Consider the following 12,743-nt stretch of genomic DNA (forward strand, 5'->3'; position numbering starts at 1 on the left):
AGCTGCTGCGCAAGGGGCCTCCCTGGCTCCTGCCTCAGCCAGCAAACATTTCACCATGGGGAAATACAATCCGGTGGTGTGCAGAGCCAGGTGTTTCAAGGCCAGGCCCTGGCGAGGCTGGGTGAATTACCTGCAGTCTCTCTGTCTCCTGTCGACAGCTCCCCGTTGATGCCGTTCTCTTTGGTTCGAGAGTATGTGCCCTGCTGCTCCCGTCCGCCTGGCCCTGACTCCTCGTCCTCGCGATAGGGAAATCCATTGGTGCTTCTGACCAGTCCAGCACCCGTGCCACCCTGGTCCTTAAGTTCAGGTGAGTGTGGGTGTGAAGCAGCTTCTGTGAGCTGACTTGAAGTCCAGTGTGGTGCCTTGGCTTCATCTTTTCTCTCCTCCGCCATTTTTGCTCTCCTTCACTGCTTCTCCTGTAACGACATGAGCAGGGGAGATGAGCACGGACGGCAGCCCAGACCCAGCACACGCACGCTGCCCCACAGCACTGCCGGGCAACTCCACCGGCACGTGAGAGAATGTTCAAACTGTCCTGGGCATCAGTGAACCACTTTAAATCCAAAATAAACCACAACTAGTAAAAATTACAGGTCAAATCCTGTATGATGCCTGTGTGCTTTGCAATTATTAGCACTAGTTTCTTGAGGGTTGCCCTTCTATTAATCTGATTTTAATTCACTAATTGCAGTTAAATGTAAACCCACTTAAAGAGAAGTGAATCAATCTTCATAATGACATCTTTCAGGGGTGACAAAAGGGAAGAATGCAAAAATTGCTTCAGTAAGTGTAGCTACTATTAAAAAACCGTCAGTGCAGTTGCAAAGAGCAGGCTCAGTCCTGAACGAGGCCTGCAGTGAACAGGGCGCTCGTCAAGCACAGAACGAAAAGACGATCCATCCTCTGCAGAGTTTGCAATCTGCTGCTAGCCATGAGAGAAACAACATCTAAGAACGTACACTGGGTTCCTGAACATATGTGCTATTTGACCCTGTTTATATTCCTTCTTACTTGTTATTTTGTGCACATTCACACTCATTCCCTTTTGTCCAAAAACAACACGTGGGGAACAGTTGCTCTTCACACAAGCATTTGCATTCTCTTATGACTATCACTATTTATACATAAACAAAACTAATCACTATTTGCTACTTCACGTCTTTTACTCTTGTTACTATTAATAAGCTCTTATTTGTCCAAGCCAGGAAAAGAAGCCATAGGCTTTGGCTATACCTCGCAGCAAAGCATAGTAGTAGCTCCTCCATATATAAACCTAATAAAACAATACACTGTAATCTGTGTTTGGATGAGAAGGTAACCTTGGCAGGGGAGAAGATAAAGGCTTGATTTAAGCTAGGTACATGGAACTAAAACCCAGCAGCCTGAAGTGCTTCTGAAAGCACTTGCCACATTTCTTTCCCTGTGAGGAGGTAGGGGGGTAAGAAAAAAAAGCTAAAAGAAACAAACTGCAGAAAACAGTCAACCAACCATGCACTAGAGAGGCTGAACAGTCTAGAAAAGAACRCAGAAAACTGGATGTCACACATACTCCGCAGTTATTTAATAAAAATACAGAACATCCATGCAAGTAGATCAGTTCGCAACAAACCTCTAAACATGACAAAAAGCTGCATTTGTCTGACAGTTATTCACAATTGATAATACAACCTCCCCTTCTGATCAGATATTATTATTTAATAATAATGGCTTTCAGAGCTACTTTTACTTTAAATTAAAAAGTCATGGTGAGTCATGAATATTAGATTTCCTTCACAATAAAAACGTAACTCAAACGATGTAACTCCCCAYAAGGCGACTAACGCACGCAGCCGCTCGCCGCCCTCTCCCCTCCCTGAGAACCCAGGCCGCTTYGGGCAGAGCAGCTCCGGAGGCTCCCGCGCCACGACCCGCTGGCGCTCCTTGGGCMATAGCAAATTACCTAAAGGCTCTGGGAAGAGGTGAAACCTTGGGCCCAGCGTGTCCTCTGGACTGAAATAAAAACAGTGGCCGGAGCAGAATCGCCAGGCGCAGCGGCACTGAGACAGCCAGCGTGCTCCACGACCCTTTGCCTCCTCCTCCTCCTTCACCCCTGACAGGAGATCTGTCGGCAAGAGACTCTGCGTACGGCGCCTTAACGCCGTCACCTCAGAGGGTGCCCGGAGAACTGCGGAGGAGGGAGCCCGAGCGGGGCGAAGACACCTCCTGTGTGCCACCCCAGAGACAACCCTCTGCCCCTAGGGCTGCTTCCTGCACGACACTAGAAAACCTTTTCCAACCASAACGCGAGGCCACGCGACACGTATTTCCTCTGAAAAGGCCTGACTGCCACGCAGCCAGGGGACCTGAGAACAGGATGGAGCCTCCTCKGGGCAAAGAAAAGGAGAGATTATCACGTATGTCTCTTAGAAAGTTCAAAAAAGGAAAAAGTAAAAAGAAGCTCACACAAAGCTTTCTCCCWCCAACCCAGTGTATTTCCCAACCATCCAAGACAGCAAGAACCTATCCACCCGCTTCGGCAGCCGAACGCCAGCCGTGCCCAAGGAGGAGCCCGGAACCGCCGCTGCGCGAGGGTTATACAAGGCCCGATCGCGGGCAACGCGTCTCTGAGAATCACTTGGACGAAAGCGATGGTGACTGCCCCCCCCGCAGCAGTTCTGGGGTTATCATCTCCAAAGCGCCCTCTGCGGCGGGCGGCAGACGCCCCCGCCTTCCCGCCGCGCTCTTGAGGGACGATAGTCACCTCCTCACAATGGACGCTGCCACACAGGTCCTCTGTGCAAGAAACAGAASTGCTCTTATTTTTAAAAATAAATACAGCGGGCAGGCTTCAACGAGAGCTGTGTGTGTCTGGAGGCAGGGTTTGGCTTCGTACTTATGATAGATGGCTGCAGAGCGAAACACGGATGAATTCATTCTCGACTCTCTTATTCATCAAGTGCTCTCACAGCGTATAACGYGAGGAGAAACACTGCCAGCGCCTCACGAGGCGGCTCAGCCGCCGGCTCGCGAGCAGCGGCTGCCCGCTGCACTCGCTGACTCACGCGGGGCCCCGGCCGGACCCTCAGCGCACACRGCCGCTCCGCTCCGCCGGGGCGCCTGCCTCTCACATCTCTGAATTAACTTGCTCTGGAATAAAATTAAGCAAGYAATTCAAAGACTGACACGGAAACACGTATTGCCAACACGTATTATGGCCGTATTTACAGGAGTATTAGATATACAAAAGAAGTCCAGAATAGTTTTGACAGTGTAGGGCAACATCACTTCAGGGAAACGAAGCTGTCCTCCTCCTTCCTCTTTCTTAGTCTTTGCATAAACTGCAATAAAGGTCTTTGAAAAATATCAGAAAGGAAATTAAGATGTCTTCAAAATGAGCTATATTTTTTTAAAAAATCCTTCTTTAATTTTAAGGTAACAGATCAGACACTTGTGAGTCTGGTACACCTTTGTAGCGTGTGATCTGACTCATATTGACAAATAACAGCTGACGAACAACAAAGAAAACAAAGCTTTAATTCATGTCCGTGTACCAATAATTGTGATGATGTGTCTGAATATTAAATATCAGGCACTGTGGGTGAAAATGTCTCAGGAGAATTTGCCATTCAACTTCTTGACTTACTGACAACTATGCTCAGAAAACTCAAGGCAAATGGGCAGGCATCAGGAAGCAGGAATTGAGACAAGAGCCAGAAGACAGAAGATGGAAAATCTGGATGGACAATTTCCAATGCTCTCCCGCCACCTTCAAAAAGCTCAGCCTTAGCTCTCCTATGCTGCACACAAGTACTATTGGTAGCACTGTCTCAGAAGGAATCTTCAAATATTTAGAAAACAAGAGGGCTAATTCCAGGTACAACAAACATATGAAGAGCTCTGCAGCTGCATTTTACCCTTTCATTTCATTTTAACACGGATCTTCTCTCCAACTAATTCAATTTTTTTTAGATGTGAGTGGTCTGCATCACAGTGATCAAAAAGAATCACAGCAAACATATCATGAATGGAGAGAAAGCCTAATGGTGTCTGACAGGAATCATGCTAGCTTCCACGTTATTTAAAATGGTTGGTCATGGTCCACGAGACACTAGATGATTAACAAGATATCCTGGTTGGCCCTATATGCCGAAGTACCATAATTCTAATAATACAGCCTATGACTGGACAGAATTGCACACCTCAGTGTGAGCCACTCACCCTTCAAGCCTAACAGAGGACAACGAGCAATTTTCTGGCAATTCGTAGCAAACAAGATCTATTTCTTCCTTGTCCACTGTTGAAGTTATCAGCTTGCAGCTAAATCCCTCTATCTAGACAATGCAAAAAAGATTATTCTCTAAAATACAACCTCACATCTCTTAAAAACACAGGCAGTGTTCATCCATTCACCCCTGCATTAAGGTTTGGGGGCTTATAAAGGGTATTCCTACATGGCAAACAGTTAGTCAATAGCCACATAAGTTTTGTGGAAAATCTTCTGACTCATTCTTTTGATTATACCTTGGACTCCAAAATGGCTGAAAAAATACGGAAGGTGCCTGGAGCACAGGCGGAATAAAGGCAGCTCCCTGTGGAAGCACCAAGAAAATTTACTGCAGTCCTTGCCAGAGCTGAAAATGAGGACTCCTAAGTCTCCTAAGCAGTGGATCAGATCACCTACAGCACYGCCTCTGCCTCTTCCGCTCCTGCCTGCACGGCTGCCTGCTGGCCGGATCCCAGGGCTCAGAGCCCTGGGGCAGTTCCTGGGCTGGGTGCCGGGAGCAGCCTCCCGGGAGCTTCCCAAGGCCTGCGGTGACTCACCGCTCAGGACATCCTTATTTTACTCACTAGGAGCAACACAGAGGGGTATCTCCTGCTAATCACCTCTGATTTCACAGGTCACATGAGAAGCAAAAYGACATTCTTGAGCATCACTGTGCTCAAGAGGAGAACAAATAACAGAATCTATAAAAGGCTAGWAGCATTCCCAATAAAGGGCACAGATACCTGTCTTACCTATTTTCTGTTGGTGTCAGCAAAACATTTAATTACAGTGCAGTGTATTTGCTCTGCACAACTGTTTTTCATTCACTGCAATAAAACAAGTTGAGCCCTAATTTTGTCTTGAGTTCTAAGTCCAAAGGGCCTAATTCAAAACCTACTTAGTTCAACAAAAAGATTTTAATGTGCACCAGACCAGGCCAAAACTGAGCATATTCTTCATCTAGCCAAGCATAAAAAATGAGTATCAGCTAAGCTAAACTTAAACTCTATGGGAARTCTTCCTCCCAAAATACAGAATTCAAGTACCATCAAATCTAGAAATTATCTCTGACCAACTTCATAATGGGAGAATCGCTCTAAGAATTACTCTATTCACATACCAGACCTTTACCAGTCCCACAAAAAAGATACTAAACCCACCATTTAAATCAAAAGATGAGTTAAAGAAGCTGATAAAGGTCCATGAATGGTCCAAGTACCATCCAAATTGGGAATGGTCATGTAAGCAGCCAAAAAATGAGAGTGGGTTTTTTTTAAAATGAAAAATTCAGGGATTCAGGGTAAAACAACCCACTCCCCAACACCAGCCTGATSGTTTAGCGGCTAGACTGACAGAAGCGTAGCTCGCGTGTTTTAACAGTAACAAGCAGAACAAGACAACTGATACGTATCAGTCTATAGGCTGAATGTCGCTTGGGGTGGATYGCAGAGGAAATGCTTTCACTCTGAGCAACAAGAACTTGCGTCGAAGCCTCGCTGCTCTGCGCCACAGAGCATACCTTGACAGCCCTTTGGTGCACCTGAGGGCCTAGACGCAGCAGCGCTCTGTTTCCCTGTGAAATGAGATGCTCAGCAGCATAGAGCCAGGCTCCCGGGCTCCGGCATGCATCACTATAACAGATCTGAGGCACACTGGCCAAAGCTAACAGACCACAGGAGCTTCGTCCTGCCCTACCTTTTTTACAGCTCTGAAAAGGAACAGAGTGAGGAGAAATTAAGACAGGGTCTTTGCTCAGTGAATAAGGAAGCTCTCTATAAGGGATTCTGCTCTAGCTCCTTCCGGGGAGCAGAATACAGACTAGCTTGCGTCTGCATTGGTGGCAGATAAGTCCACTCTGCGGCAGGAATTTAGGAACAACTAATACACGAGAACGAGCCTTTCATCCACTGCTCCCGACTGACAGAGCTCTTCCTTCCTGGAGGATTTCCTAATTTCTCTGGGAAAGCAGAGCGCTACTGACCCAACCTGCCCCGACACATCCCTTTGCAGTAGCTAGGGTTGGCCTCATCCTCACGCACAGGAATTTCATAAACATGCTCAAACTTCCAATATCTAACACTGGGTGCAAATTTCTTTTTCAGTTGGGAAATAATAGTAATAGCAGCTTCTGCCTTAAAAAATAACATCTTGTTTACGGCTCACTTCAACTTAAAAAAGACTGGAAGATCTGTGCATATCCATTTCCACTACAACACCACTCCTTTTTGACAAACAGCTTCTACGCACAATGCTGTATTTTCTACCCAATATACCATTCATCAAATGCACTAACACACACACACCTATCACTAAGCATCATCTCCTCCTGCAGGAGAGAGGGAAGGCATTTTAGCTGGTGAAGGAGACGGTAGCCATAACAACAGCACCATGACAACCATACCTGATATCCGCAACATGCGGTAAGGCAAAATTTATTACCAATAAATTCAGTCYGCGCTAAGGATGGCAACAGCATTAAAGAAGCAGTATCAGTCAATAAAGCTGCAAATGCTAAGGAACAGAGATCTCTCCAGTTTAAAACACATGCAATCCTTCAGCAATTTTAAGCAGCCTATTAAGACGAGGCGCGGTGACAGCCTTCTCTTCTGAGCAGCGGCAGAGGTGGCCACCACTGCTCCATCCTACCTGAGCTCTCCCTTCTTTCGTGCCTCAGGGAGCGGGAGCCACGGATGCGCTGCAGGAGAGCCACCAAGAAGCCGCAAGTGTTTCCTAGCTGCAGAAGCCTCCCAGATTTCTCAGTGGAGTCTTTCGTTTCCAGGAGACTCGGTGAAACCAGCTCTGAGCAAGGAAGAGACTGCTCTCAAGGGAGCACCTCAGGGTCAGGCACACAGCATCGATTTTTCCACCGAGCACAGCTTCAAATGGGCATCGTGAGCCCTGTCTGTGCACTGGGGAAAACGGACTGCAATTGGCAGGCTTGTTTGAAACACGTGGCTCCGYGCCTCCGCCAGCCAGCAACAACTGCTCCTGGCAAGGCCCTGGCTCACAACCCTGGGCAGCGAAAAAGATCCAAGTAACGTTTGTGGCCACCCTGGCTTTCCTACCCTCAATACAGGAGGTACCGAGAGCAGACCAAACACCGCAAATGACCACCACCAGCTAGAAATGCTGTGTGCAAATAACACGTGGTTGTTCGGAGGGCGACCAGAGAGCATGAACAGCCACAGACAGACGCACGTTACGTGATCTTTAGGGTTATTTTCAGAGGAATTTTGCCAAGTGCTTTGCTACACAGGGTTGCTCAGGGAGGAAGCACCAATGTGAACTTGCCTCATAAAAATGTTTTATCACCTTTGAACAGGTTTTCTCTTCTGACCTCCTTGCTTTCAAAAGCCATAGAATAGTATGATTGAAAATTAAAACTTTCTACAGGATACACTTTGGCTCTTCCACAATATGAATAAACAGAGATTTTCAACTGTATATTAAAGTCCTACTGAAATACACACTTGTCTCAATGTCTTAGTCCTTATTTGCGTTTTTATGGTGTGTTTCACTACCAAAGTAAATAAAGGACTTCCCCTCACTCATTACAAATACAAATCTCCTTTTATTTAAGGAGATGGTTTCTGGGGAAAAGCAGCATCCAGGAAGCATGTCTYCTACAAGAAAGCTGGTTTTTTGCACATTTCCCTCCTACCCCTGCGGTCCCTTCAATGCTTGGTACGATGCAAGTTTGAAATCCATAGTAACAACACAGCTGAGYTGGAGGAAAAATTCTTCATTGGGGGAAAAAAGTGTATAGTTTGAAATCCACACTGCATACTTCAGAAGAGAAGCAAGCGTGGAAAAGAAATCCGTACTCRAGAAGAACAGCGTCTTATTTCAAGRAAGCCCCACTCTGTTTAGGGAGAGAACATAACTACTATCATTCTCTATGAGTAAAATCCAGCTTCCTACGCAAGCCAAGCTGCTTARGGCAGACCTGATGGCCCGGCAAAGTCCGTACCACTTCCTGCGGCCCCTCCAGGGAGGGAGCAGGGGTCCGTAAGGGTGAAAGTGGGACCTGGCAGCACGTGGCCGGCAGCGGTGCTGAGCGGCGGCAACGCTGACTGCAGGGGCTCAAYGTCCAAGCTTCCAGCACCGCGCGCATCTGGCTCTTTGCAAGGGCCTTCAAATTTAACCTCGTCTCACCAGTTCTTAAACTACAAATTCAGGAGCCTTAAAGCCCACAAGAAGGTCAGATTGAAATTTTGCAGGATTTTTCCCCCACATACAGACCAAGCTTGTTAAGACACACCGATCTGATGCTGCCTATCTTTTCTCAAGAGACTCCATGATGGATGACTGCTCAAATTAGGCAATAAGGAATTTAATTAATTATGCTAATATGTTACTTGGATATTCTCCATGCAGGAAAGGTCGATGTTCTTGCTAACTTCAGTGGAGCTATGYTGAATGCAGACATGGCAAACTGGACTGCTAGCAGAGAGGTGCTACACGCTTAGCTGCAAAGCAAAACTCCCCATAACCAGAACCTCACTTATCTGCACTAGGCATGTTAACAGCACTCGGGGCTTTCCTCCTCCTTCACAAACGTGAATTAAYTTCATATCCTCTATTTCTTTCAGTTTCACTGAGATCTCATTCAACATGACACATTTTCACATGATCTAAACTTTACTCAGTGAGTTTTTTTTTTTTAACTGCCTCCACAAGCACGTCTGCATTTTGGATTTTTCAGAGGTCCTGCCTAACTTTMAAAACTAATTCCACAGCTGCTATCATAACATCCTTCGAAATACCCTGACACCATCTCCGGGAGACCTGTGAAGATCATCACGTCAGCTGCTATGAATGGCAAAGAGGAAACGTGTACATCAGGCTGATTTCAGGCTGATTCTTCCATATAAATACATGCAGGGAGCACAGCCCACAGCACCAACCCGGGACGCAGCTCCTGCACCCCTCYGCCAGCCTCCAGGGCTGCGCACCCCAGAACAACAGGCAGATCAGTAACTCCGGGGGAGGCTTTCCTGACCCAGCCACCATCCAACCTTATTTCTGTCCTTCRGTACACTGAAGTAAAGGGATACTCTCAATTATTCCACTAAGCAATACAGGGATCCTGACACAAAATGAAGTACAGAAGAGATAACACAAAAGGATCGTCAAAGCCCTGTGCTGCTCCAATGTTTTGGGGCAAAAACTCTTGCCCACATGAAAAAAGATTTTCTCCTCAGGTCAAGGGCAGCAGATTATTCTTTTGCTGAGAGCGCTTTTAGCCTCGCTTCGCTATACCAGACACGCCAGGGACACAGTGGAAGCGGCAACGTCTGATTGTCTAACAGATGCATTGTTTATTCATGCTGAAAAAGAGCATCCGACAGAAGAAAGCTTGTTCTGAGGTCCCTCCATCCAGACCCACTTAAGTATCTTTGATTCTGAGTTTCATAGTCAGAAAACCTAAGAGGCAAGGGKCCGGTAACCCATTACAGCCAACAGTAGCCAGTGCTTTTAACTGTGGCCCCAAATATCTAACCATAAAGAAATACAAATAAGATGATGAAGGGTTGGAAAATTAGAGGTGAAAGGAGTTATTTGCAAAGTCCGTTTGCTTCTATGTTTACAGCACACTTGGCACAGGTTAGCTACTGCTGGAATCTTCTTTTCTGGGGAACCTCTGAGCAGACATTGTCATGCTATGAAATCTTGGTCCTACAAAAGCAGTAAGATTATTTCATTCCTTCATAGCATTTCCTAAATAAAAAAGTTAAATACAAAGGACTTTCTATTACCCATCTATACACTCACACTTGCCTGCTGTAAAAATATACTGTCCACACACTAAGACACCTGCTCATATGACTCATGACTGTATACAGAGGGGGGAAAAAAATTCTCTCTCCTTACCTGGAAATGAGAATACCTAGAAATCTTTTGTGCTCATAAAAGCTCTAGACAGTGAAATCACAACATTTGGGGTATAACTTTATCATGAGATAGCCTTTCTCTGCCAAATCTTTACTCACCCAGATCTACTGCCTACTAAAGGAAAAAAATAAAGCGCCACTCCTTCACGGCATTTCAGCATGGGGGGAAGGCAGGCAGGGAGGACGGAGCAGACAGAAGGGACCTGCAACCACAGCAGTTGCTTGTGAGGCCCTCACGTTCACTGGAAGCTTTTCTTTCGTAAGGACTTAAGATCTTGGGATCTTGCACCAGAACAAAAACAGAAGCACATGTGTCTCCTGCTCATGTTCTAACTACAGTAATTGTCTTTTTTCTTTTTTTTTTTTTTAGTTCAACTTTCAACTCATTTTTTTAATTAAGAAAACTAAGGTATCTAAAGTGTGAAGAGGAACAAACTCACCAAGTCACACAGTGTTTCTGAAATCTTAATTATAGGGCTTACTGTCATAGCAAAGGCCTACTTCTAAGACTCGTTTCCTCTACAAGCTCCCATAGGTATATGCAATTATCTGATCTTTCCTTCAAGTTGGAGTTAACCATGTCCTGCTGGATCCCTTTTCTCCCAACCCAGTGCCAAGGGGCTGACAGGTATATGGGAAGTCAGTGGTGTTCTCCAGTGACAAGAAGGGGAATGTATAGGTTTGGTGGGAAGGAAGGAGCAAGTCCAGGGCCAGAGAGTAGGGAAGACTAAGAAAGTTGTATTGAATGAAGAAAGAAGCGCATCTCAAGAATGAYAGGATGTGACTGATGAACAAGTTCAGTAACTGAGGAAAAAGCCTGGAAAAAAACCCATGGGGTTGAATACATGCTGTTTTAATACAGAGAGACAGCCAGGAGGAAGGAGAGGACCTAGGATTTGCCATCTCCAGTCAAAATGTGCAGTTTAGACTTGTGCCACAAGCAGTGGCCAGCACAACCTGCTCCACACGAAGAGGTAAGCAGCTCCACAGAGCATCAGTCACACGGTCAGCCTGTTCTCAAGGCACAAAATCTCCATGTGGAGACACGGACCCACTGATTTCCAGCAATCTGGGTGCCTACATGTCTATGAGGACCCAGATCACCACATTCTTTGCAGTATGGGCATGGAGAAAACATCCTCAAAGTCTCTTTCTGGACAAGGGAGTAGCCTATCCATGAGGCAGCTCTTCCACAGACTCAGATTCCAGGTTCCCATTTGAAGAGCAATAGGATGCAAGGAGCATAATGGGATATCTGACATACAGATTGCTGATGGACACAGAAAATTCACACATGCACTTATGTGTTTGGGTGCTTCTGATGTGTTCAGGAGGCACCCGTAATCTAATGTACAATRGTTTACATCACTCTTGAATACCTCTGTATCTTTTCTTTTGTAAAGTCTTGCAGTGGCATTAATACTGATAYTGGTTTAGGATGCCTGAAAGCATTAAGTGTTAATCACAAATGAAATATAGTAGACCTGGAAAAGGTACAGAGAACATMACAACGATGACCAAAGATCTGGAGCAACTTCTGTGCAAGGAAGGACTAAACAGACTGTAAGTCTTCACCTTGGGAAAGGTGAATGGCACAGAGCTCTACAAAATCATATGCAGCATGGAGAAAATGAGAGAAGAAAACAGATAATCATCCTCTCCACAGAAAGCTACAGTGCATTAAACAAAACTAGCTGGTGCAGGCTCCAAACAAATGGATGGAGSAGATTCTTCCCATAGTAGGAAATTAAGCTGTGGGAATTAGCTGCTGCAGGAAGTTACATATGATAAAAGYTTACATAGCTTCAGAAGGCAAGTGGATACATTTTTCTTCCATTAATTTGCCCACMGTTTCTCAACACAAGAGAATTTTCTGGGAAAGGACTCTTTACCATGTAAATAAGAAAGAACAACTAGATCTACCCTGGCATAGAGCCTTTACTTGTTAATACAATACTACCATTAAATAATTGTGTTGTTTCCTGTCATTATTTTTAAAGGGCTTTCCTTCCCTATTTAGCATGGTGGAATGTCACAGAKACCTGCTGAGCATCACAGTATTTAAGAATGCTGCTTGCTAAATCCCCACAAACTATAAATGAAAATATATTATATGATATAGACTGGATTATACTGTAAAATACTGTAAATAAATGTAAATTATACTGTAAATGAAAAGCACCTRTTATACTTGTAGGCTCTAGCAAATCAAAAGCTCTGCTGGTCTCATAAGTGTCTAAGTGGAATATTACATTACGTTCCAGACATGTGTTCCTCCATATCCCTCTGCTGATGCAGCAAAACTGAGCTCTGCAGACTATGTCCTGCTGCTTGCATCCTGGCTGCCTCCCCAGATGGAGAGAGCRCTCATTTTCAACCTGCTCCGCAGTGTCAACGTGCCCTCCTCAAACTAAAAATCACAGACATTACACAATGACAGTGAGATAATGATTTTGTTGGGCACAGAAACAGGAAGATCAGCTGAGAGAAACATTTCGGGGTAAGGGCAGCACTGAGGAGGAAAAGCACATGAGCAGACAGGAAGACAGACGGCCCTCCCAGAAGGACCTGGTTACGCATCCAGAGCTGCCACTTACAAGAGGTCT

General features: G+C 45.5%; 1 protein-coding gene across 6 annotated transcripts in view; it reads right to left on the reverse strand.

Moving 5' to 3' along the window:
• Window positions 1–12,743, reverse strand: part of MAP2 (microtubule associated protein 2) — a 227,411-nt gene that overhangs the window by 71,624 nt on the left and 143,044 nt on the right. For all 6 annotated transcript variants that reach the window (XM_085299339.1, XM_085299338.1, XM_085299337.1 and 3 more), the window contains exon 5: window positions 131–416. In XM_085299339.1, coding sequence (XP_085155465.1) covers window positions 131–392 — 262 coding nt within the window. In that variant the 5' untranslated portion in view covers window positions 393–416. The remainder of the gene's footprint in view (window positions 1–130; window positions 417–12,743) is intronic.

The sequence above is a fragment of the Rhea americana genome, unplaced genomic scaffold (assembly GCF_003343005.1).
Source record: "Rhea americana isolate MKP2758 unplaced genomic scaffold, rheAme1 scaffold_15, whole genome shotgun sequence".
NCBI lineage: Eukaryota > Metazoa > Chordata > Aves > Rheiformes > Rheidae > Rhea > Rhea americana.